Source organism: Sarcophilus harrisii, chromosome 3 (genome assembly GCF_902635505.1).
Source record: "Sarcophilus harrisii chromosome 3, mSarHar1.11, whole genome shotgun sequence".
NCBI classification, from domain to species: domain Eukaryota; kingdom Metazoa; phylum Chordata; class Mammalia; order Dasyuromorphia; family Dasyuridae; genus Sarcophilus; species Sarcophilus harrisii.
The window spans coordinates 592,606,089-592,632,134 of record NC_045428.1 but is presented as its reverse complement, the minus strand read 5'-3'; the positions used below and the strand labels follow the sequence as shown (position 1 = coordinate 592,632,134).

Genomic DNA, 26,046 nt, shown 5'->3' with positions numbered 1-26,046 from the left:
AAAGGTACCCAGACAAACTTACTCTTCTGTGGCCAAAATGGGGTTGTCTACCATCAGGCTATTGTGGCTGGAAACTGCTCTCTTTCCCGGAGACTCTGGAAAGAAATCCAGGAGGGCCTGACCTCTGCAGGCCAAGAATTCAGATTCACAGCCACCCCGCCCAAGGCAGAGACCCGAAAGTCTCATCTCTAATCCTGCTCATTTTCTAATTATCTCGCTGGGGGGCCTCCAAATGTAATGCCGAAGAAACTGAGCAGGACAGAGATTAGAGACCAATTCAATAATTCATTAAATGGAGGGAAATACTGGGACCAATGGATCCATGTTGATCCCAGGGCTAGACAAGACTATCATTTCAAAGAGTCTAGCCCCTAGTATCGGGGCAGCGAGCTTTTTATGAAATAACAAGAACAGTGACATTACTGATATTCTAATGACATCTGAAATAGATAAACCTTTATCTTGTCAAACATTAAGCAATGCCTATAAAACCTTTATCTCCAACACTAAGAGGGAATGGTTATAACCTAAGGCAGAATACGAAATAGGACAATTGGAGGAACTGGGTCACCCCATTAAAAGGGAACTTTGGCATACCAATATAGCTAATATTATCAGCAAGGAAGTCTGGCTTCTGATCCAGGGCCTGCCCAGGAAGGGGATGGACTCAGATTAATCCTGGCATTGTCTCTAATTGGAGACGTGGCTGACAATTAATTCTTTAAACTCTGCTTAAAGTGCACCAAAAAAGAGAAGAAAAAAAGCTTCAAGGACAATTGAAGGGTTTATAAAAGATTTTAAGAGAGTAAATAAAATCCTAGAGCAGTGAGAAAGAGGTGTAATGCCGGAGAAACTGAGGCAAGATAGAGATTAGAGAGTATTTAATATTTTATTTGAAAGGGAGAGATTTACTGGGACCAAATGGATCCAAGGTTTGGTCCCAGGGTTGAATAAGACTATTGTCTCCAAAATTCTAGCTGCCAATGTGAGTTCTCTATGACATATATATTGCTACAGGAGGTAGACTGAGGCAGGGGCAGAGTTGGGGTGCTGGGAGTGGGAACAGGACTCTGACAAGGTGAGGGGAGCCACTGGAGATGGGGATGACATAATGGGGGAGGCACCCTGGAGATGGGGAGAGACATCTTGATAAGACAGTATCTAATATTCTGATAGATTGGGATGGGAAGAGGTATTCTGATATTCTAAAACATAAGATCTTTTATTCTTATCAAATATTCTGATTAAGAGTTTATGCAGGATTGAGCAGAACAACTACAAACTGGGGCAGGACAATTTAGGGAGACTGAGTCAGGATAATTAGGGAAATTGAGTCAGGATAATTAAAAGAGAACTGTGGCACAGCAGAGGCCCTGAAGAATTACACTCAAAGACAAGAAGAAGTTTGTTGGCAGATAAGGAAAGGTAATTAAAACATAATTGAGGGGTAAAACAAACTGAGGAAGGGATGCAAATTGAAGAGTTGGGTAAAGGGGCAAGAGAAGAGTATGGCAGGAGACTTGTGACTGAGGGATGGACATTGAGAGGAAGTGTCAGGGTATTAAGAGGTAATAATTGGCTATAAATGTTACAACCAGGTGTTTAGGGTTAGGTTATAGAGCTCAACCATAATGTGCAACTTTGTATTGAATATACTAGGTTTACATTTCTTTTACAGCCAAGTGTTTGATGTTTATGTTCCAAATGTAGGCTGACTGAAAATGTGAAGGAAACAGCTCTCTGTGGTCCAGGTTGTTGGGAACAATGAAATGATCAGATTTTGGATTCTTCTTTACCACTTATTATATTGTTGAGGCAATTTATCAATTAATGCTGTTTAAATTTCGAGATTGCTTGGTGGTTGTCCTGATCTCATGAATTCTCCAAGAATGCTGGAGATTTATGGGGGATTTTGGGGGCCCAGCTCCTAGATCCACCTAAGGCTCTGTACCCAGGTCTTGTTTTTGGGCTACCCAAAGCTTGTGTTTTGGGTTCTCCAAAATAGATCCAATAACCCACTAATATACATCCCAAGCTACCTTGCTCTTGGGGACTGCCTGCTGCCTACATGAGGGAAATCGGGCAAAATGTCCTCAAGCCCTTGTTTAAATTCTGAATAATACAAATCTTCCAGAATCTGGACAAGAGGGAGCTATATTTCCTGCCTGGTTTGCTTTCCTTACAAAACTACCTAATAAATTTCTTTCTACAACGATTTCAAATGTTGGGGTTTGTCTTGTGAACAATAAAATTAAACAAATAATGGATTTAAATTTAACATCTTCAATGGGCAGAGAAGAGGACTTTAAACGCAGAAGGAAAGTCACAGCTACTTGTTGAATTGACATGGTGCCCAAGCCTGAGCACCTGTGGAGGAAGAGACCAAAACAACACAGATCTCCCTCACCCCGGCTCGGGGCCAGAATTACTTCTTACAGAAAGCTCAGAGGCAGCGGCTTAATTAGACTCTTGGGGGCCATTAAAAGTTTGGAGTTTCCCAGGCCCCACGGGCTAAGTTGGTCACAAGAGACATTTAGGGGAGGCTGGAGCCTGGAGAGGGGAGACACAGTATGTCCCCCCTGGTCCTCCTGACTGAAAATGGAGCCACAGGAACTTGAAATGTAGCTTGGGCTTAGAAGCATCCTGTTCCAGAGCAGCCCACAGCCCTTCACCAAGTTGAGAGTAAGTCCTCCCTCTTCTCTGCATCTTGGTTTGCTCTTGTCCTCCAGACCATTTCCCTCTCTATCTGTCTGGGTCCCCTCCTGTCCTCCAGGACATTTCACTGTCCGTAAGTCTGGCTCCCTTCTGCTCTGTCCCTCCACATCCTTTCCCATGTCTGACACTAGAAAAAAGGCTCTGGGCCCTCATGCAGCCCCATGTCACCCATGTGCAGTACAGATCATCTGCCCCTGGCAGTGGCAGCCACAGGGGGCATCAGGCCATGCGGGCTCCCTTGGAGGAACTGTGCTGAGGCAGCAGTGACAGAGCTGGACCAGAGCTTTGGCTCCTCAGCCTCCTTATTGTCCTGGGCCCACGGGTTCATTTTTCAGAGGGGAAACTAAGGCGAATTGGGGGGGGAAAGCTCTTCCCCACACTCCCAGAGGGGTTGGCCAGGGCCAGGGTTTGAGCTTATGGCTTCTTAGAACCAGCTCATTCCCGGACCTCTGAGCTGAGCAGCTGGGATGGAGATGTCTGGAATGGGGGCAACATCGTTGCATGTGGCTAGACAAGAAGCTGGGCCTGGGATCAAGCCCAAATGTGACCCTAGGCAAGCCATTTAACTTCTGCCTGACCCAGTTTCCTCCTCTGTAAAATGGATGAGACAATAACTTCCTGGGGTTGTTGTAGGGAATCAAATGAGATAGTACTTGTAAAGTGCCTCCTATATAGTTATCATTTATTAAATGGTTCTTTCCTTCCTTCTCTCCCTCCTTCTTTCCCTTCTTCCCTCCCTCCTTCTTTCCTTCCTTCCTTTCTTCCCTCCGTCCTCCCTCCCTCCCTCCTTCCTTCCTTCCTTCTTTCCTTCCTTCCTTGCTTCCTCCCTTCCTTCCTTCCTTGCTTCCTCCCTCTCTCCCTTCTTTCCTTCCTTCCTCCCTTCCTCCCTCTCTCCCTTGCTTCTTTTTCTCTCCCTTCCTCTTTTCCTTCCTTCTTTTCTCTCTCCTTTCCCTTCCTATCCTGTTCTGGATTCTATGAGGCCAAAAGACAGCCCTGTCTGATTACTCTCGAAGGTCTACAGAAAGTTTCTTGGGCCTTGGACCCTGTGCGCAGTAGTTACAGACCACAGAGTTCCAAATATGTAAGTGAATTCAGAAGTAACTTTTATCACCCCCTTTCATAACCTGGCATTAGAGACTCTAAGTTAGAAAAGACTTTAGAGGTTAATTAGTTAAAAATAATTAATTGGTTAATTATTATTTAGATTATTACATTTATTCTCATATATAATATAGTATTCATTATTTATATTAAAGCTAGTTGGTCTCCTAATGTACATCTCCTCAAACCCTATGCTTCTTGTAATTGAGGAAGCCATGGCTGCCTAGATAAATGTTGATAGATGGATTAATTGATTGATCCACCAGTTGCAGTGAACTTGCTAATGAGGGGCTGTCCATTGGTGTCTCTGTGTCTCAGGGACTTCATCTGGAAAATAAGGAATTTGAATCACCCAATATCCAAGTTGAAAGGAATTTTATTAGGGATCCTCCGAGAGTAACCCAGAAAAGGAAATTGATGCTTTGCTTGGGGATCCCAGGGAGAACTTTAGTTCCCATATAGTGGATTGCTGGAGAGTCTTATGGAGTCAGGGGAAGTCCTGTCTTGGACATTTGTTTACTGGGTGGCCCTGGGTGAATCTCTTAATTCTGTGAGCCTCAGTTTTCTCTCCTGCAAAATGGGGATCATGACATTGCCTTACGGATGCCACTTACAGTAGTCATATGGTATTAATTAGCATACTTTCTTTCCAGGTCCAAGGGAAAAGCTGGGGTGCAAGAGGAAGCTTCAGGGGGGCAGACTGATTCAGTGGTCAGTCAAGGCTGTCTACCTATGAGGGCAAAACAGAGAAGGCCCTGCTCAGCCAGAGCTGGTCTAGGTGACATCCAATCCCCTGTTATCTCCAGCCGGCAGGTCCTGTCAGTGCCCAGGACGTGTGGATTCAGGACAGGGTGAGATGCCTTCTGGATTAGGAGAAATGAGATCAGTTGCTGATCCCTAAGAATTAGGAGCATTGGGGCACAATGGTTGGCCTGGAGAAGACACTGGCCCCATCTCCTGGGGAGGCAGACCCAGGGTCCTACAGTTGGACAGAAAGGTGGCTCACCCCAAACCCTGCCTAGCTGGCAATTGTAGGCAAGTTGCCCTATATCTAGGAGTTCAGGATAATTCCCTCTTATAACCATGGTCCACACATATCCCCTTCCCAGGACCATTGTGATGAATGTGCCATGTTGTTTGTCCTTCATTCTCAAAGAAGACCATGACCAAGTGATGCTGTGACATGCAAATGACTTGGATTTCAGTGAGGGAGGGCTGTCTGTCTGTTCATCTGTCTATCTATCTATCTATCTGTCTGATTATCCATCTATCTGATTATCTATCCATCCATCTATCCAATTATTCATCCATTTATCAGATTATCCATCCATCCAGCAATCTATCCATCTATCTATCTATCTATCCATCTATCCATCTATCATCTATCTGTCTGTCTATCTATCCTGTCTATTTATCCTCTTGTTGTTCCTTGAAGAGGACCATGACCTCAGGGAGCTGATGCTGTGACACTCTAATGAGTTGGACATATGTGCCCCCTCAGAGTGGAATTAGTGGGATTTTCCTGTGACTTTATTCCATGAAACAGTGTCAGAGGCTACCCTCAAATCATAAGAACAACCCTGTTTCTCCCCCACTTTCTGGCTTGTCACAGTGACTCTGTGAGGTGGACGGGGCAAAATGTTTAGCCCAGTTTTAGAGAAGGAAATAGAGGTTCCACGGGGTAAAGGGAACTTTATCTCTCCATCATCTACATCATTCATCTCACTGACTGGACGTGACTTAAAGGGCACCCTGTTCTGCCATTTCAAGTCCTTCATAAGCTGTCCCTTTCTTTCCAGACTTCTTACTTTTGACTCAATTACATTCGCTGGAAGACTCAGGCACAGCAAATAGCCTCCTGTTGTTTCTCACTTGGGACACTGTCTACCTCCTCCATACATTTGTTCTAGCTGCCTCCCATGCCTAGATGCTGCAGGGATCTCCTTCCTTTCCACATCCTGTCTTCCCTGGCTTCCTTCAAGCCTCAGCTCTAGGTCAAGCTTTTATAGAGGAGGCTCTTCGCAGCCATTTGTGTTGTTCTCTTTCCTATTATGTCACATACTCAGTGTATCTCTTTTACTTAACTCGTTATTTACATACTGTCTCCTCCATGATAATGTAAGATCCCTGAATCTTGGACTCCATATGTCTTTCTTCATATCTCTACTGCTTAGCAAAGTGCCTAACATTTATTTCTCTCTTAATAAATGCTTGTTAAGTAATCAATTGATTTGGGATCAGTCTCTAAAGTCTGTTCTGTTTTCAAAAATGTATTTTCTCCAATTTCATGTAAAGACAATTTTAACATTAATTTTTATGTTATTTAACTTGTAATAAGCTTATTGCTATTTTTTGAGGGGGAGCATTTATTAAGCACTTACTATAAGTAATAAGGATGCAAAATCAAAATATAATCCCTGCCTGTAAGGAGTTTGTTTTTAAATTTAGACAATATTCTCTCCTCCAATTACATTAAAGACAACTTTTAACACTCAAAAAAAATTAGAGTTCCAAGTTTTCTCTTTTCTACCTTCAAGTCCCACTTTCCCCTTCTCTGAGACAGTAAGCAATTTGATCCAGGTTATACAGATGCAATCATGAAATATTTTCATATTAGTCACATTGTGATAGAAGATAGAGTCCAAAAAAAAATAAAAAAGAGTAAAGGAAAAATAGAATGTTTTGATCTCTAATCAGATTCCATCAGTTATTCCTCTGTAGACAGATAACATTTTTCTTTTTTTTCTTTTTTAATAATAGCTTTTTATTTTCGAAATATATACAAAGATAGCTTCCAACTTTCATCCTTGTAAACCCTGTATTCCAAATTTTTCCCCCTCTCCCTCCCCTCGACAGTAAGAAATCCCATATATGTTAAACATGTGCAGTTCTTCTATACATATTTCCACATTTATCATGTTACACAAGAAAAATCAGATCAAAAAGGGAAAAAAATGAGACAGAAAAAAGCAAGGAAACAACAAAAACGGTGAAAATACAATGTTGTGATCCACATTCTGTCTCCATAGTCTTCTTTTTGGATGCAGTGGCTCTCTCCATCACAAGACCTTTGGAACTGGCCTGACTCACCTCATTGTTGAAAATAGTCACATCCATCAGAATTGATCATGGTATAATCTTGTTGCTGTGTACAATCTTCTCTTGGCTCTACTCATGCTACTTAGCATCAGTTCATGAAGTCTCTCCAGACCTTCTGCTGATCGTTTCTTATAGAACAATAATATTCCATAACATCCATATATCATAACTTATCCAGCCATTCCCCGACTGATGGGCATCCATTCAGTTTCCAGTTCCTTACCACTACAAAAAGGGCTGCCACAGACATTGTTGCACAAATGGGTCCTTATCATCTCTTTGGGTTACAGACCCAGTAGGGTTTGATAGTCCTTTGGGCATAACTCCAAATGGCTTTTCAGAATGGTTGGATCAGTTCACAATTCCACCAACAATGTATTAGTGTCCCAGTTTTCCCCACATCCCTTCTAACATTTAGCATTATCTTTTCCTGCTATCTTAGCCAATTTGAAAAAAATGGTACTTTAGAGCTATTTTAATTTGTATTTCTTTAATCAATAATGATTTACAGTATTTTTTCATATAATTAGAAATGGTTTTAATTTCTTGATGTGAAAATTGTCTATTCATATCCTTTGATCATTTATCAATTGGAGAATGGCTTGATTTCTTATAAATTTGAATCAATTCTCTATGTATTTCAGAAATGAGGCCTTTATCAGAACCCTTGGATGTAAACTTTTTTTTCCAGTTTGCAAATAACATTTTTCATCATGAGTCCTTTGGAACAGTCTTGAGCCATAGTATTCCTGTGATTAGCTAAGTCATTCGTAATTGATCACTGTACAATATTGCTGTTACTGTGTACAATGTTATTCCGGTTCTGCTCAATTCCATTTGCATCAGATCATGTAATTCTTTTTAGGTTTTTCTGAAGTCAGTCTGCCCATCCTTTCTTAAAACACCATAGAATTTCATCCCAAACATATCCCACAACTTTTTCAGCTATTCCCTAACTAATGAGCACCCGATCTCTATTTCCAATTCTTTGCTGCCACAAAAGGAGCTGTTATAAATATTTTTGTACAACTAGGTCCTTTAAAGCCTTTTCTAGATTTAAGACTGTGCTTTGAGAGCCTCTGACCCCCTTTCTGTCCCCCCCTTCCAGATGCCTCCAGGAAGGCACGGGGAGCCGGGCAATCACTCGGAGGGCACCGAGTTCATCCTGCTCGGTATCACAGACCTTCGGAGCCTGCAGCTCCTGCTGTTTGCGGTCCTCCTGCCCACTTACCTGCTGACCCTGCTGGGCAACTTGCTCATTGTGGCCCTCTCCTTGGCGGACCCCCGCCTGCAAACTCCCATGTACTACCTCCTGAGGAATTTCTCCCTGCTGGAGGTGGGGTTCACCTCGGACATCATGCCCCAGGTTCTCAGCCAGCTCCTCACGGGCCACAAGGCCATCTCCCCCGCCAGGTGCTTCCTGCAGATGAGCCTTTACTTCATCCTGGGCACGGTGGAGTCCTTCCTGCTGGCTGTAATGTCTGTGGATCGCTACCTGGCCATCTGCCGTCCCCTGAGGTACCCGGCTCTCATGACTGGTCGGGTCTGCTTGGGCCTGGTGCTGGGCTGCTGGGCTGGGGGCTTCTTCTTCCTCACAGGGCCTTGCATCTGGGTAACGTTCCTGCCCTTCTGTGGGCCAAAGGTTCTCGACCACTTCTTCTGCGACAACAGCCCACTGTTGAGGCTGGCGTGCACCGAGCCCCGGCTCCTGCAGGTGCTCTCCTTCCTGATAGCCGTGGGCTCCCTGGCCGGCGGAGTGGCCGTGACGGCCGCGTCCTATTTCTGCATCATCCGGGCCCTGCTGCGGCTGCCCTCTGTCCACGGCCGGCGCAAGGCCTTCTCCACCTGCTCTTCGCACATCCTGGTGGTTTCCCTCAGCTACGGCAGCTGCATTATCATGTACCTTCGGCCCACTCAGTCCAGCCGGCTGGACCTCAACAAGGGGGTAGTCTTCTTCAACACCGTTGTGGCCCCCCTGCTGAACCCCTTTATCTACTGCCTGAGGAACGAGCTGGTGCAGCAGGTCAGCAGGGAGGTGCTGGCCAAAGGAAGGCTGTCTGGGCCCCTCCGGCTGTGAGTGGGGCCGGGAACTCCTGGAGAGCTCAGCACCCGGATTGGGGGAGGGGGGCGGAGACCAAGCAGCACCTGGGGATCCAAGCCCTGGTCTGGGGTTCAGGACTTACTCTTTGTAGCTTGGCAGGAGATGTCTGAGGGACCTTCCGCCGTACACTTGCTGGGACTCTGAGCACGGAGCTTGTAAAGGAAAAGGAGGGGGGCAGGGAGAGAAAGAGAGCCAGAGTGGAGAAGGGAGAGGGGAGTGAAGGAGCTGGGAGGACAGAGAGAGATCACAGAACACAGAAAGGGGAAGAAACCAGGAAGGAAATACAGAGCAAAGTGATCAAGAAGAAGAAAAGTGAATAAAGAACTGGCCCGGGGAGCTCAGGGATGGAAGGAAGGAGCATAAAAGAAGAGACAAAGGACACAGAAGGGAGGGAACTGCAATGGGAAGAGTGGGAGAGGGGAAGAAAAAGTGGGTGGACAAAGGGAAGGTGGGGGAGGCAGCAGATGGAAAGTGAGCAGCAGAATCCCATAGGCCGCAAAGGCCAAAGGCCTCTCTGACAAGTGGGACCGAGGCCCAGAGCTTCCACAACATCTCGTGCCCAGTAAGAAGCAGAGGGGAATTGCACCCTGGCCCACCGAGCTCTGGGCCGGCCCACCCACACACTCCATGGGCCGAAGGCCGCAGAACCATGCACACGAGGAGCACTCTGGGAGCTCCTTTATCAAGGTCTCTTCCTGGAGGGGAGGCCATAGATCCCAGGTTACCCAGGACTCCCCAGAGAAGTCTTCAGCACCCACAGCCTGAGGCTTGGATGCAGAGTCCTGCGCCCACTAACTTCAAACAGAAACTACAAAGGACCGGCTACTACAGCTCCCGGGACCCAAAAGGGACGGTCTCCACTCCCAAGTCTCCGGGCCTCCAGCTTCATACAATGCTGGCCAAGGGAGAGGCTCTGTCCGAGGAGAGGACGTTCAACCAGGCCATTGGCGTTGTGAGCTGTCTCCCCGCATCCACCCCTTTGGTCATGTGGTCTGCTCTCCAGGCCCAGGAATGGCCCAATCCTTATGGCCTTGAGCCAATCATGTCCCAAGGATGCTTCAATTTCCTAATGGTCCAAGCTGCTTGGCCCTTTTCAACAACGAGGTGTCTATGACAATCCCTCTAGACTTAGGTTGAAAAGTGCCGTCCGCAGCCAGAGAGAGAACTACGGAACCTGAATGTGGAGCAGGATGTAGGATTTTCTCCTTCTTAGTTGTTGTTGCCTTTTGTTTGTTTTTCTCATGGTTTTTTCTCTTTCAAACTGATTTTTCTTGCATTGCGTTACAAGTGTAGAAATACGTTTAGAATAAGTGCACATGTTTAACATTTGTTGGACTTCTTATGTCCTGGGGAAGAGGGAAGAGAGAGAGAAATTTGGACCACAAGGCTTTGCAAAAGTGAATGTTGAAAACTATCTCTGCATGTATTTGGAAAAATAAAATACTATAAAAAAGAAAGAAACATCTAAGCTGGCTGGGGACACTGACAAATGTTTCTGCTCCTCCAATCTTCCTAATCATCCCTCTATCCAACTCACCCCAAGTCCCCCCAACACTCCATCTTCTCTCCTCGAGCCTCATTCTCTCACTTGAGAATCTCACCTGATTCTTCCCTGAAAAACTGAGGTTATTCACAAGATCTTCCTCTTCTCCTTTTCTCACTTCAGACTCTTCTGGGTTATCTCCAGCTAAGTCTTCCTTCAACACTCTCTCTAACCTGCCTTGTTTCCGAGCCAGTCCCTCTAGAAGATCCTTAATATTCCTTTTTTTTTCTCTCTCAGTGGTCTGCAACAATATGGTGTTCACTGTCTATGTTCTTTAATCTCTCCCTATGGAGGGATCATCCAGAAACTCTTACCTGTCATCCCAGTAGCTATTCCCCGACATGTCTCCTCTCCTAATCAACACTCCTTGACAAGGAATTAACTTGGTGCCTCTGTTTCTCTTCCCAAAACCTTCCTCTCTTCCCAAAACCCATAGTCTAGCTTTAGCTTTGCATCTCATCACACAAGTGAAACTTCTCTCTCCAAAGCCCCCAGTGATATTTTAAAAGATATTTAATGGACCCCTGGAACATTTGACATCATTGGTCACCTGTTGCTAGGTAGCATACCCATTCTTGTTTTTTGGGGTCACTGTTCTCTCCTGTTTCTCCTCCCTGTCTATCTACCCCCTTTTTCTTTGACATCCATGCCCTGCCCAAATGCACTGACACTTTTCTCCCCACTCATCTGCTAATCTCCTGAGCTCTTGGGGATTCCATTGTAATGCCTATACAGATGATTCCCCGATGGGTATATTCAGCCCTAGTCTCTCTCCTCACCATCATTTCTACATCATCAATTGCCTGTTGGACATTTCATCTCAGTGTTCAATAAACATCTCAGACTCAACATGGACAAAGGACTCATTGTCTTTCTTCCATTAACTCCAGCCCTTTCTGTATTATAGTCCAGGGCACCAACATGTGCTCAGTCATCCTTTCATACAGAGAATTGAACTCTTTGCTTTCACTCATTCTTCAATCAGTTTCTAAATCTTATCGTTCCCCCACATTTGCCCTTCCCTAGTACAGTCTTCAATCACCTCATGCCTACTTTAATGCCTAAAGATGACTTTAATTCATCTTCCTGCTTCAAAATTCTCCATGTTCTGACCCCTCTAGAATAATTTTTCTAAAGCTCTAAAGCTTGTGGATAAAGTGCCCAACCTGGAGTCAGAAAGACTCCCCTACTTAAGTTCAAATCCAGCCTCAAACATTTACTGACTGTGTGACTCTGGGCAAATCACTTCACCCTGGCTGCCTCAGTTTCCCCATCTGTACAATGAGTTATAGAAGAAAATGTCAAATCTCCTCAGTATCTTTGCCAAGAAAACCTCAATAGGGATCACGAAGAATCCAGTATGACTGAAAACAAATGAATGACAAACTATAGCAAAGCACAGATCCTACCACGTCTACCCTACTATTCAACATCAGTAGATCTCTTTTACCCACCTCCAGAATCAACCATGAAGCCCTCTGCCTGGCATTTGACATTCTTCACAACCTGCCGCCTTCCAACCTTCCTTCCTTCTAGCTCATTACTCCCTTCAATAACTTTGACAGTATGGTTTTCTTGCTGTCTTCTCACAGGATACTCCATCTACTATTTCCTTTGATACCTAGAATCATCTGCCCACCCACCTCTCCCTCTTTGCACAAAAGGACTAGAAAGGTATGAAGGGGCCAGGTTATAAATGTCAGAGGAGAGGATTTAGTCTGATATTTGATCCTGAAGCTGATTGAGGAGGTGGGGGAAATGGTCAAATCAGAGCTTTAGAAAGATTTATTTGAATGGAGGATCTCCTGGTGGGGCAGAATGAATGAAAAAATGAGGGGTTGTATCAAGATGGCGGCAGTGACAGTAGCAGGGGGGCTCAGGGTGGTAGGAGAGAGATTACAGAGATAGAAATGACACGAATTGGCAACTTTTTGGATTTCAAGTCTTGGAAATCTTGTTTTGGATTTCAACCTCAATGAAGGAGGTTGTAAGGCTGATGGGGAGATTATGAATTATAATTGTGAAGTTATGAGGAGAAAAAGAGTTTGGGCAAAAATAGAAGGAATTTAAACTGTTGAGTTTAAAACATCTGTGAGAAATCTAGTTTGAGATGTCTAGTAAGTAGTTTGATTTGCCAGACCAGCGGTCAGGAGCAGGGTTACGGCTAAAAAATCCATCCTGAGAATTATCTGCCGGGTTGCTAGTTGAATCCATGAAAACTGAGGAGATCACCATGGTAAATCATATAGGAGACAAGAAAATGGTCCATGACAAAGCCTTAGGGGGCACACATACTTAGCAGACTCAAATTTCATCTTGTCCTTCCTAGTTCTCTACTTCTGATGAGCAATCCACACCCTTCTAGTCACCCAGATTTCCAACCTCAGTCATCTCAAACTGCCCCCTCTGCCTTCCTTGCAGATTCAATCAGCTCCCAAGACTTGTAGCTTCCATGTCTTCAACATCTTCATTCACATGACAGCTTCCTAATTCATATCGCCTTCACCTTATCCCTTGGACTACTGTGATGGTCTCCCAGTGGGCATTCAGTTTCTGCCTTCTCCAAACGCTTCCTCCAAGATGCTAAGGTGATATTCTTGATGCAGAGAACACATCCCATTATCCTCCTGACCAAGTACCTTCAGTGGCTTCCCCTTAGCCTTTAGGATGAGATATGGACAATTTATTCACTTAGACTATTTATGCCTGACTGGTGATAGAGCCTTCTGAACTCGTATTAGTTGTCAGCCACAGTCAGTCACATTGGACAAAGTGATGTCATGTTGGTTTTCTTGGAGAATAAAGCACAAAAGCTAGACAAAATAAAAATTTCTCTCTTTGTCTTGGAAAGTCCAGTACAAATCTGGTTTTTAGTTGTTGCTGGAAAACCAGGCTAATCACCCTCATTACTTTCCCTCTGGAAGCAAACAGAAGTGGTTTAACTAGCCAGTAAATGTCTTAAGATAACACTTAAATTCAGGTCTTCCCAATTCCATTTGTGCTACCCAGCTACCTCTTCTATGGAAGAGAGATTTGAGAAGGGAGAGCCTGAATTCAAGGAGATTAATTAGGAGACATTGTTATATTGCTGGCTAGAGGAGAATATTAGCAGGGGCTTAATGAGAACCTCTTCATTCAGATGCAAGACATTTGTTACTCTGGACATAGATGGCTGCCCTGGAAGAGCCCCTCCTGTATGTTGGAAAGGAAAAAGGAGCTTCTGCCTCCCCTTTTCCTGGCCTCCTCATCTGTCTGGATGAAGCATTGTCAGACTGCCCAGTCTGAGTTTCCTGGGAACTCTGTCTCACCTCACAAGAGAAGGGGGATCTCTCCAAGTGACAGAAGACTTTCCTCCCTCTACCTCAAGTCTAACAGATCCTCTCCACTCTAGACTACTACTCTGGGCTTTTGGAGTTGGTGGGATCAGGCAGAATTGTTGGTCATGGCTCCCTGAGTGGGCCTTGGGATCACTCGGTAGGAGCAGATCCTTCACTGCAGTTATAGTATTTACTGAGTGCCCTAGCTGGGGCAGAAAGGAACAACTTAACTGCATCTAGAACCCTGCCAGGATATGGGGATGCTGGGAAAGGATTTGAAAGGAATGCTTAACTAAGAATGAAAGAAATGTTGGGTCTAGGGGGATGGATCCTAAGGGGTCCATGCAAGAGCTCTTTATCCACTCCTTCCCCATTTCAGACAAAGATTTCCCCCATCCTTAAACAGCAAACAAAAATCCAACAACTTTGCCCGTTCCCTTATGTTATACTTTCTTCCTTTCCTCTTGAAATTCCCAGAAAATGACATTCAATATGATCGCCTCTCCCTTTGCATGTCCTACAAAGCTCCCCACCGCTTCCAATCACTTCTCTATCACTACCCTTCTCTTCCCTAACACTAACACTTCCCTCCCCTCCACTGAATCCACCTTCTTAAAAAACAATCCGAATCTGTATTTTGCTGAGTTTAGAATCCTTTCTCAGGATTTCTCTTCCTGGACCTTCCCATCATATTTCATATTGCCAGCCACTATCTCTTCCTGAATCTCCACTGTCAGTTTTTTCATAACGAGGCTTTTTCTTCATTTTTGTCCCTTTCTGGCACTTGCCTTTTGTTCAGTTGTTTTCAATTGTGGCCCATTCTTGGTGACCCCATTTTTTTTTTTGGAAAAAATCAACAGAGAGACTGGGCAGGGAGGGGCAAGGTCAGAACTCAGGAGGTCACCAATGCCCAGGAGTCAAACAATGGGTGCTAATCCTGAAAAGGAGATTGATGCTTGATGCAGTGCACAGAGTGCTGGGCTGGAGTCAGGAGGGTTCATCTCCCTGAGTTCAAATCCAGCCTCAGATTTGCAAGTTGTGTGACCCTGGGCAAGTCACTTCAGCTTGTATGCCTCAATTTCCTCATCTGTAAAATGAAGTAGAGCAAGAAATGGCAAACCACTTCAGTATTTCTGCCAAGAAAATCCCAAATGGGGTCACAAAGAGTTAAATATGATTGAAAGATGACTTGAACTACAATTTGAAAAGTGTAGCATATACACAGTTTTGAGAACCAAGTGTTAATTACTTATTACTACACCTCAGACTAAGAGAAAATGTCTTAAAAATCAGATTGATTTTAGGTCTAAGGAGATTTGGATATGGATTTATTATGGGAAACAAGGTCAAGTTTATGATTGGCCCAATACAGTAACTAGTCCTTCCCTGTGAGTTTAGGATTTAGAGTGTAATCTATGGCCCCGTTTTGGTTTGTGTGTGTGTGTGAGAGAGAGAGAGAGACAGAGAGACAGAGACACAGAGACACAGAGAGACATACACACACACACACACACACACACACACACACACACACACATACAGAGAGAGAGAGAGAGAGAGAGTGTTTAAAATAACTCGTATATTTTTAACTTTGGACAAGTGACAACTTCACTGCTTCCTGAGGGAAATGTGTGGATTAGTATAACTGATCTTTAAGGAAACTTAGGGCAGAGATTTGAGTTTGGATGTAGGGTGGAGTAAAGGCAATTTGTGAGTCAATGAACATTTAGGAAGCATTTACTAAGAGTCAGTCCTTTTTATAACTGTTGTTTGTCGTTCTTTCTTGGAGATAGCCCTGGATGTAATGGGAGACCTTAGCTTTTTTTTTCTCACTGGACACAAGTTTAATTTGCATTATTAACATTTTTTCCTATCATTTTAAGTCTATGCAGTGAATAAAACAAATGAAACTCTGATTTGTAGTATTTGCTGATTTCCACGAATAAATGTTCACCCTAAAAACAATTGATTGGGGGCAGCTTGGTGGCCTAGTAGATAGAGCACCAGCCTGAAGTCAGGAGGACCTGAGTTCAAATTTGGTCTCAGACACTTAACATGTCCTAGCTCTGTGACCCTGGGCAAGTCACAACTCCAAGTGCTTCAGACAAAAAGAAAAAGAGAGGAACAAAGAGAGAAAGGAAGAAAGGAAGGAAGGGAGAGAAAAAGAGAGAGAGAGAGAGAGAGAGAGAGAGAGAGAGAGAGAGAGAGAGAGAGAGAGAGAAAGGAAGGAAGGAAGGAAGGAAGGAAGGAAGGAAGGAAGGAAGGAAGGAAGGAAGGAAGGAAGGAAGGAAGAAAGAAAGAAAGAAACAATTGGTTGAACAATCTGAGCAGATAGAGCTGACTCCAGCACACCTTGATTTTCTCCCTGATTGCTGGAGGCTGTTCCTGACATCTCTATCCAATAGACTGATTCATTTTTTTTCTTCCTGATCACACATTTCTCTGATGAAATCCTTTATATCACTTCCCTTTCTTAACTCCTTGTTATATATATCATGTTGCCTCTTGCTCACCCCCACATCGAGACCTTAGCTTTTTTTTTTTTTTTTTTTCCCAGTCCAGGAGAGGAAGATTCTCAGGATTTGTGGCCAAAAACAATTGGTCTCTGGCTAGAAACAGCTGCTGTTATTTGCACTCTCTCTTGTTGTTTGCTTGCATTTTTGCTTTCCCTCTCGGCTATTTTTTACTTTCTTTCTCAATCCGATTTTTCTTGTGCAACAAGAGAACTGTATGAATATGTCGACATATATTGTATTTAAAAAAGAAAGAAAGAAAGAAAGAAAGAAAGAAAGAAAGAAACAAACAAACAAACAAACAAACAAACAGTTGCTGTTTCCGCTCACTCTGAGCTAGTGGGGCCCAAACAGCCACAGAGAGGCCCGGCCTGGGACCTGTTGCTGGCCGGGGATGAGAGCCGGAGTGATTTCTCTTTTCTTACAGCTCCAATTTCAGAGAAAGGATTCCATCCTCTTCCCCTCCCCCCACCCCTCCACCCCCACCCCCAAATCCTCAGCCCCAACCGTTAGCAACAATCACAGTGGGTTCCCGGGAGAAGAGCCCATTGTAATGGAGGGGCCTGGTGGGAATAACAAGAGGGAGTGGAGTAGCCCCCCCTCCCACCACTGCAAAAGTCTGGTTTTAGCGGGGGGTGGGGGGAGACGAGAGGCAGGGAGGCCCTCCATGGGCTCTCGGGGCAGCGGGATCCACCTTTCTGAAAGGAGTACCTGAATGGCGGGGGCGGGGCTTAGGCTGTGAATGGGCCAGAAGCAATAACCGAGACCTTTTCAGGTTTTCCCGACTGAAGTCCAGGCAAGAGCCGAAGTTGGTGCCCTCTGGGAAACTCCATGGCCAGTGCCAGCAGCCCGGGCTCCGGAGGTGAGTGAGCGGAAAGGACAATCCTGTTTTTCCTCCCCTTGGGCTCAGATTTGAAGGAGTTTTGGAAGTGCCTGCAGGCGGGAGCCTGAGTTAGCCACTTACTCCTTGGGAAAAGGACTGGAGCGAATCCGGAGCCAATTGTCTTTTACTTTAGCCTCCGAATAAAAGAAGTGTCAGAGCCTCCTCTCAAAGGGAAAGAAGGCTGGCCTGGGAGACTTCTATTTTCTGCGGGTTCTCTTCTGCTTTTCTCCCCCCCCCCCCCCCATCCTCATCCATCCTCCCCTCCCCCAGCCCCTACTCCCTCCCTTCTGCCGGCACAAAGTCCCCAGCTCTTGTCCCGGCGACTTCCTCCGGAGCTGGGCCCCGGCTTTGGGATGGGGCTTAAAGGAAAGGCGCCTCTCCCCTTCAGGACCTTTCTAAGCCGCGTGTCTTCCCGAGTTCTCTCCCATCTCTGCGTCCTCGGGCTCCCTTCTGCCCCGCAAAAAGCGCTGCTCTTCCTTCGCCGTTTGCCGTTCCTCCCCGTGACTTGAGAAAGGGATGGTCAGTGAGCTTGCGGGTGAGCAGGGCTGGGAGGAGCCGCTTGACCCCTTGGATGATGGTGCCTGCTGGAAGCTGGGCGGAAGCCGGAGCAGAGACAGGAAAGGGGTTCCTCCAAACAGGTGGAACCGCAGTGGAAATAATGGCGAAAACCCTGGTCTTGTTGCCGGGCCTCCCTTGAGGGGGACGCGCTTTCAGGAACGGGATGGAGCTAGAGCTCCTCCAGGATTGTGCACAAAAGGGATGCTCATGAGCTAGAGTTTCTGAGACAATGGGGGTTCAGTGACTTGCCCAGGGTCGCACAGCCAGGAAGTGTTGAGTGTCTGAGGTCACATTTGAACTCGGGTCCTCCTGATTTCAGGGCCGGGGCTCTATCCACTGTGCCACTGAGCTGCCCCATTGTTAATACTTCTTACCTTAGATTCCATGCACTTTCTAAGTGCCTTCCAGTGGCCCTGAGGCAGCAGGGGCTCCCTTTGGGGCTCTGTGCTTCTTACAGTGGCTCCAGTTAGGCAGCAGGGGATAAAGGGCAGGTGGGGTTCCCCTTGGAAAGGGAAAGAAAGAGTGCCGACTTCTGCCCCTTGCAACCATTGTTAGGGCGCCTCTGATCTCCGGAAGAGCCAAACTCTATAACCCCGAAGTAGAAGTTTTGTTTGCATCCTTCCTCATTCCAGAGCAGAACCAAGCTGACATCCCTGTACCTGCCTTGCCCATCAAGCCCTGGGCCATGAAGGGGAAACCCTGGCTCTCAGCCTTCCCAGCTCAGCTTCCTGCCCCATCCTGAGAGTCTCCCTCAGATGGCTTTCCCCAGCACCTGGGGAGACAACAGGGTTCCATTGGGCTGTCAGAGGGGCGTGGGTTTGCTTAGGCTGTGTCCATTTGCCTGGGCATCTCAGCTAGCTGAGCTCCCCTCCCAGACTGGGGAGGCACGGGACAGATCCCGGCCTGTATCTTCTTCTTTGTCAGGCTCCAACGAAGTCTCTACTAGAGAAGCATCAAGTTAAAATTGAGGATGGGGGTCATGATTATTGCCCAGCACTCAGGGATGACAGCTGATGACAGGAAAGGCCCTGAGGGGGTCCCTGAAGGCATGGTCATACCTCAGAGTTCCTAACCCCCCAACCTGTAGAACCCAGGTGTTCATGCCTCCCTAAAGACAGATGAACTCTGGGTGCTTAACAAAGCATCCTGGAGGCAGCCACAAGTCCCTGCCCAAGAGGGGTCTTGGCCTTTTCTCCATCGTACCCACATCACAAGGCAGAAGAGAATCCAGACACTGGATCAGCACCAAGTCCTCCGGGCTCCCAGGGACTGGGAGATGCTTGGGTTGGGAGTCTCTGGGCTCCAGATACTTGGACAGAAAGAACTTAATCCTTGAGAGCTCTAGCATCACTTGGTGAGTTTTGACTTCTGGGTGGAGGTTTAGGTTCGATTTGGAGTGAAAAAGCAGAAGGGATCGGTAACATAAGGACCAGAGGCCCAGACAGGTGAGAGGACATTGCTGTGATCTGGGAACCAGGAGCGGCGCTGGGGTAGCGATGATGAGCCATCTCTCTTTAACCCCCTCCCTTTCTCTCTTTCTCTCCTCTGTCTCTTCTCTCCCTTCCTCTTTTTGTCTCTGTCTCTGTCTCTGTCATCCCTCTCTCATATGTATAACAGAGGAGGGAAGGAGGCATTGATTGATGGCATCTAAGGGTTTACTTGACTCAGAATTAACACAGGGCAAGCCTCCCTCTGCCTTTGTCAGACGAGACCTCAGGCAGTAAATGAATGGGCAGGAGACCCATGGCTGGTTCTGTGACTGAAACAAGCTTTCCATCTCCAGCCCCGGCATTGGCTGTAATATTCCTTTGCCTCTCTGTGATTTCCAATTTGAAATGACTTGGAGCTGGAGCTACCAGTTCCAAGGTTCAGGACCAAGGACAGGGGCGCCTGAGGAGTCAGCTCAGGGAATCCTGCCACGTTTAGGTGGGCGCTGCCCACTGTCAGCCAAGAGATTAGAGCTTCATTTATTGTTCTCTTTTTGTATAGACCAAGGACTGTTTCCTGCACAATTCCTCCTGAGGTCCCAAATGGGGATTTCCGATCGAACTGGGACTTTCTTAGGGTCGGTGTCTTGAGGCCTTGCAGGATGAGTTGTGTTGTGTCTGCAGACAGGGTGGGAGATTGCTGGCAGCTTGGTTTGTGTTTGTGCTGGTTTTGCGGGGGTCCCTTTTTGCTTGAGCTTCTGGTTAATCTAGTGCTTTGCTCTGGAGTGGGAGAACTCCAGTTTCTAATTGACTTTCTTAATCCCTGTTCAGCCTGCTGTGGTTTTCAGGTTTTTGCTGGCAAAGGTATATGGGAAATGGATGATCCGCCTCCAGTCAGGCACCTGTCTTGAACAGAAATCTTGTACAATGTCACATTGGGAGAGGGAGGAGACTTCTGGTCAACAACAGGGCTCTCGTGCCTGTGGGAAGAGGCCCATGTGCTCTGGGATTTCTGTAGAAATGGGAGTTTTCCTGCTCAGGGAAAGAGCTTTGTTTTCTTTTTAAAGTCATCAGTGATGAAAGAGAGTCCAGAACAAAGGGGCTCCTTGCGGAGACACGAAGCTGGTGAAGTACCCCAGGCTCCTTTAGAATTGTTGAGTTTTGCTGTCGCCCTTTGTGCCTGGTGGAGCCCAGAGTTGGGGGCAAGGTTGCCAGCTCACCTGAAGTCACTGGATCAGTGTTTCTAGGCAGGTGACAATCCCAGTCAAATATCTCGTTGGAATCTGACAACATCCCTGTGAGATAAGTACTGTAGGTGTTTCTGACCCCATTTTAGAGATGAGGAAGCTGAGGCCCAAACAGGGTAGGAAGTATGAGAGGCACAAACTGAAAGCAGATCTCCCTGGTTCCTGGTGCTTGGCAAGTCTCTTTTAGGGACTGGGCCATTTTATTACTGCTAGTGAAGAGGAACTCCAATGATTAATGATACATTCTGGGAATTAGAAGGCTCTCCCAGAACTCCATGTTTCACATACATGCTTGATCCTACCTGTGTGACGTCAGGTCACCCCCTGGTCCTCAATTTCCCCATGTATGAAATGAAGGAAGTGCTAAGATCCTATTCCCCAGTGCAGCACTGGGGGTGGCTTCTGAGGTCCCTTCCAGCTTTGCATCTATGATCATAGCTGTGTCACCTGGACGAGTGTCATCTTTCCTTTAAGCCCATTTCCCCATTTATAAGAAGAGAGACTTGTTCTAGATGATATATGAAAGCATCATGTTTTTCCTTCTATAGAACCAGGGCTGGGCAGGCCAAAGAGGGTTCTTGGATGATGAGCCATCTTTCCTTAACTCCTTCCTCTGTCTCTGTCTCTGTCTCTGTCTCTCTCTTTCCTCTCCCTCCTTCTTTTTATCTCTTTGTCTTTGTTTTTGTCTCTCTCTGTCTCTCTCTCCTCTTTCCTTCCCTCTTTTTGTCTCTATGTCTCTGCCTCTCTCTCTCTCTTTTCTCCCTCCTTCTCTTTGTGTCTCTGTCTCGTCTCTTTGTCTGTCTCTGTCTCTCTCTCCCCTCTCTCCTTCTCTTTATCTCTTTGTCTCTGTCTGTTTTTCTCTCTTTCTCTGTCTTTGTCTGTCTGTCTGCCTCTCCCCTCTCTCCCTCCCTCTCTTTGTCTCGTTCTTTGTCTCTCTGTTTCTCTGTCTCTCTCTCTCCCCCTCACTCCCGCTTTTTATCTCTTTGTCTTTGTCTCTGTCTCCCTCTGTCTCTGTCTCTCTCTCCTCTCTCCCTCCCTCTCTTTGTGTATCTGTATCTCTATGTCTCTGTCTGACTCTGTCTCTCCTCTTTCCTTCCTTCTCTGTCTCACAGAAGGGGAATATTAATTGCCCAGCATCACATAGATGTTCTCTCACATGCTCCAGCCTCCTTCCCCCAAATTCCCTCATTTCAATCTGTGCCAAAGGATGGACGAAGCCGTTCATTCTCTATCTACCTTGTTATTCACAAGAACAAACCCTCAGACCTGAAATAGAATTAGAAAAAAGTATACTAAGTCACTTGGCAGAAGAGGGTAAGGCTGAAAAGCATTGTATTTCCCTCTTATTTGGCTCTGGGAAGTTTACATTATGGAGGATTCTGACAAGTACATTGTCCACATCACATGGACGTGGTTCGACAATCATTCTGAGAGATAACTAGTAAAACAAGCTAGGTTGAGATGTCTGTGAGTAAACGTTCAACAAAATTTGGACAAATCCAAAACACAAAAGGAAACCAAAGCACAAGTGTAGCCCCCCAGCAAAGACTCGGACGTGAGGACCAGAACAAGGATGCTTTGGGTGGATCCGGGGCCTTGTGGCCATTTCTGGTGTTCCGGGTACGTCGCTGGGATCAAGATGACATTCTGGGTCAATCTGTGGCTTGAACAAAATCATAATTTCCCCTGAATGGTAGAATAAGGCATTTCCCACATCGGGTGCCCTTGCCGTTGCTTCTGGCTTTTATTCTCCTGGAAGGAGGCTGCTGCCCTGATGGGCACCCACTGAGGTGGGAAGAAAGGGTCCGGAGCAGGGAGGCTGGAGTCTTATTTGTGGCAGGAGGCCTCCGGGACCCGGTAAGAGGGGGAGCTGGATGGGGGATTCAGAGTCAAGCTCCGCCATCTTGGCAACTGCCAAGCCATTAGGGCCTCCACTGGAAGAGGTAACTCAGGTGCCTCGGGTCGGTAGCTAAGGGGCACCAGAGTGCACAGAGCACTGAGCCTGCAGGCAGGAGGACTCGAGGTCCCCAGTTCAAATTTGACCACAGACACTTCCTAACTGGGTGACCCCAGGCAGGTCTCTTAACCCCATTTGCCTCGATTTTCTCATCCGTCAGATGAGCTGGAGAAGGAAATGGCCAACCAATGCAGTAACTGAGCAGAAAAACCCAGATGGGGCCACAAAGAGTCAGACACGACTAAACAATAACAAGGCTCCAGCTTCCTCTTAATCTCCCTTTAAACCATCTTAAACCATCACAACAAAAACTCTCGTGGACTACTGGGGGGTATGTTCTTTTTTTTCAATAATATTTTATTTTTCCAAATACATGCAAAGATAGTTTTTAACATTAATTTCTTTAAGATTTTGTGTTCCAAACTTTTTCTCGATCCTGACCTTCCCTCCCCCATCCTCAAGACAGCAAGCAATCAAAAACAGATTAAACTTGCACAATCCTTCTAAACAGATTTCCTTATTTGTCATGTGTAAGAAAAACCAGAACAAAAGCAAGAAACCACAAGAAAGAAAAAGCAAACAAACAAAAAAGGCGAAAATACCATGCTTTGGTCCAGACCTAATCTCCATACTTCCCTCTCTGAATGCAAATGCCACTTTCCATTCAAAGACTATTGGAACTGGCCTGAATCACCTCACTGTTGAAAAGAGCCACATCCATCAGAATCGATCATCACATAATCTTGCTGCCGTATACAATGATCTCCTGGTTCTGCTCCTTTCATTCAGCATCAGTTCTTCTAAGTCTCTCCAGACTTCTCTGAAATCATCCTGCTGGTCGTTTCTTACAGAACAATAATATTCCATAACATCCGTATCCCATAATTCAGCCATTCCCCAGCTGATGGGCACCCACTCAGTTTCCAGTTCTTGCCACCACAGAAAGAGCTGCTACAAACATTTTTGCACGTGTGGGTCCCTTTCCCTTCTTTATGATTTTCTTGGGATACAGACCTGTTGGATCCAAAGGTATGTACAGTTTTATAGCCTTTTGAGCATAGTTTCAAATTGCTCTATAGAATGGTTGGATCAGTTCACAACTCCACTAACAATGCATTAATGTCCCAGTTTTCCCATATCCCTTCCAACATCGTAATCTGGAGGGTATATTCTAATGAAGCTGCTGAGAAACATCTAAACAGAATAGATTTACCCCATGGCAGCTAAATGGTACAATGGACAAAGTACTGACCCTGGAGTCAGGAGGACCTGAGTTCAAATCGAGCCTCAGACATTTAACACTTACTAGCTATGTGACCCTGGGCAAGTCACTTAACCTCAAATGCCTCAGGAAAAAAAAGAATAGATTAACCCACATCTACACTATCAAAAATCAGGGGGTCTATCCATCTTAGGGGCCACTTTCTGGTTATCTGTGGACCCCAAGTGGGCAACAGATTCCCTATGTACCCGAGTGTCTGAGGAGGAGCTGGGACTGGGAATAGGCAGAGGTTTGATTCAGAAGCAGTTAGATGCTGTGGGTAAGGCTGAAGTCCAAGGGAGAAATTTCAGTCTCCAAAATCCGATGGAGAATTCCAAGAGTCTAGACTCTGATGATGGTAACTTTCAGCCCAAATTTTGTTTCTGTGATTGATTTCTCTGCCTTGGTACTGATGGAGCTCCCTGAGGGCAGGAGCCTAAGCCGATCCTTCCAACTCAGGCCTCTGCACACTGTAGCTACTCAATCCTGCCCATGAAATGGACAGTGGATTCTAAGCATAGATGTTAAATAAAAGCTGGATGGTCCAGAGTCCCCACTCACAGGCAGCCAGAAATTGGTCATGTTCACTAGAAAGTGGTCTCCGAGAGGTCTCAGAGGTCCCCACCTTTAGAGGGGCTTCTTCTCAAGTCTCTTTTCCATCCCAAAGCCTCTCACCTAGACTAGACTCTGGTAGCTTCTGCGGCTACTAGATTCCCATCTCCTGTGTAGATCCCTCCTTTAGAATTAGCCTCCAAAACTAAGGATATTTCTATATCTGGTTTTTAATTGGACTTTCTGACATTTTGTTCTGTAGCTAAAACAAAAAATGCTTCAATTTCTATGACTATATTTCTCTCTGGATTTTCTTCTTCAGCTTAAAAAAAACTCTCTGGCCCTATACTACTTAAAATTCCGTCTGTTCACTTCTGTCATAAAAGAATACTTCCGTATGTCCTATAGCATTTCTATCTGGACTTTTTTCTGTTCCCATCCCTACCTAAAATAATACTTCAGTTTCTATGACTGTATTTCTTTCTTGACTTCTTTTAGTTCCTTTCTATACTGAAAAAATTGCCTCTATTTTGATGGCTGTCCTTTTCTCTGGACCATTCTCTTCTATACTAAAAAGAATGTTCTAATTTCTATGTTGGCATTTCTTTCTGGACTTCTTTCTGTTCTGTACTTTCAAAATTGCTTCACTGACCCACTCTTCTTTCTTGTTCGATTTTTTTTCTCCATTTTTTTTCCTGAGGCAATTGGGGTTAAGTGACTTGCCCAGGATCACACAGCTAAGTGTTAAGATTTGAACTTAGGTCCTCCTGACTTCAGGGTTGGTGCTCTATCCACTGCACCTAAATGCCCCCTTTCCTCCATCTTGGACAAAAGCAAACACGGTATGCTCAATGAATTTGCAGATGTTACAATGCAGGGAGTATATAGTTTTAGAAAGAAACATATTAGGTCATTTGGTAGAGAAGAAGATGCTGGAAAGATTGTGGTTCCTTCTCATCTTGGTTCTGGGAGGTTTACATGTGTAGGATTTAAATCAGGGTATTGACATGAGCCAGTAAAGAAGGCAGCTTGAAAGCAAGGTTATTGGTGAGAGAAATGATTATTAATGATCAATGATCTAGGGAAATTCAACTTCCCCCTTTTTCTTATAGAACCCTCATTTCAAATCTCAGTCTCTGAAGGTTGGGCTAATTTTTCCCCTTGCTACCTCAACTAACCATACAAGAAATTCCATTCAATCAAGCTTGAGTGAAGATAGATCCTTTTGTCTAGATTGCTCAGTGTTGGGGGTGGTTTGGGTAGATGGATAATCTCTGCCCAAGAGACATATGATGTCACCGTGGGCCCCTTATTGGAGTGAGTTGAGTCAGAGTTGATTGCCATCCTCAGGAATACTACTCTTCCAAAAGAGCCTGCTGCCATGATTGTCTTTGGTCTAAGAGAGACAGTCAAATAACCATTCTTTTATTAAAATGCTAACATTAATGCTACCCAGAAGTTATGTCTCTCAATTTTTAAAAATGTCACATCAGTAAATAGAAAAATTCCAAAAAATTTTAGCAAAACCAAAACATAAGCTCTGGTGAACCCAAAATAAGACCTGGTTAAGTGAAAGCAAAACATAATTATTTTGGGGTGAATACAGGATCTGTGGGAACCTAAAATTGTTTGTCACCACCTCCTGCATTCCCAGAGTGTTACTGAGGTCAGGGAGATATTCTGGGTTCAAACAATCTCTTTCTAGTCACATAAAGTTAAATTTAAACAGTAAAATAATAGGTTTTCCAAACAATATATTAAAGCATAGTTCA

General features: G+C 45.4%; 2 protein-coding genes across 2 annotated transcripts in view; both read left to right on the top strand.

Moving 5' to 3' along the window:
- The window catches only part of LOC100928027 (zinc finger protein 501-like), a 120,323-nt gene that overhangs the window by 65,783 nt on the left and 28,494 nt on the right, over nucleotides 1-26,046 (top strand). The window contains exon 2 of the mRNA XM_031963871.1: nucleotides 17,165-17,251. Within this exon, the coding sequence (XP_031819731.1) occupies nucleotides 17,221-17,251 (31 nt within the window). The 5' untranslated portion in view covers nucleotides 17,165-17,220. The remainder of the gene's footprint in view (nucleotides 1-17,164; nucleotides 17,252-26,046) is intronic.
- On the top strand, nucleotides 7,932-10,362 carry LOC100928287 (olfactory receptor 49-like). Its single transcript, XM_012545755.2, has one exon. The coding sequence runs from the start codon at nucleotides 8,024-8,026 to the stop codon at nucleotides 8,990-8,992; it is 969 nt and encodes a 322-aa protein (XP_012401209.1). The 5' UTR covers nucleotides 7,932-8,023; the 3' UTR covers nucleotides 8,993-10,362.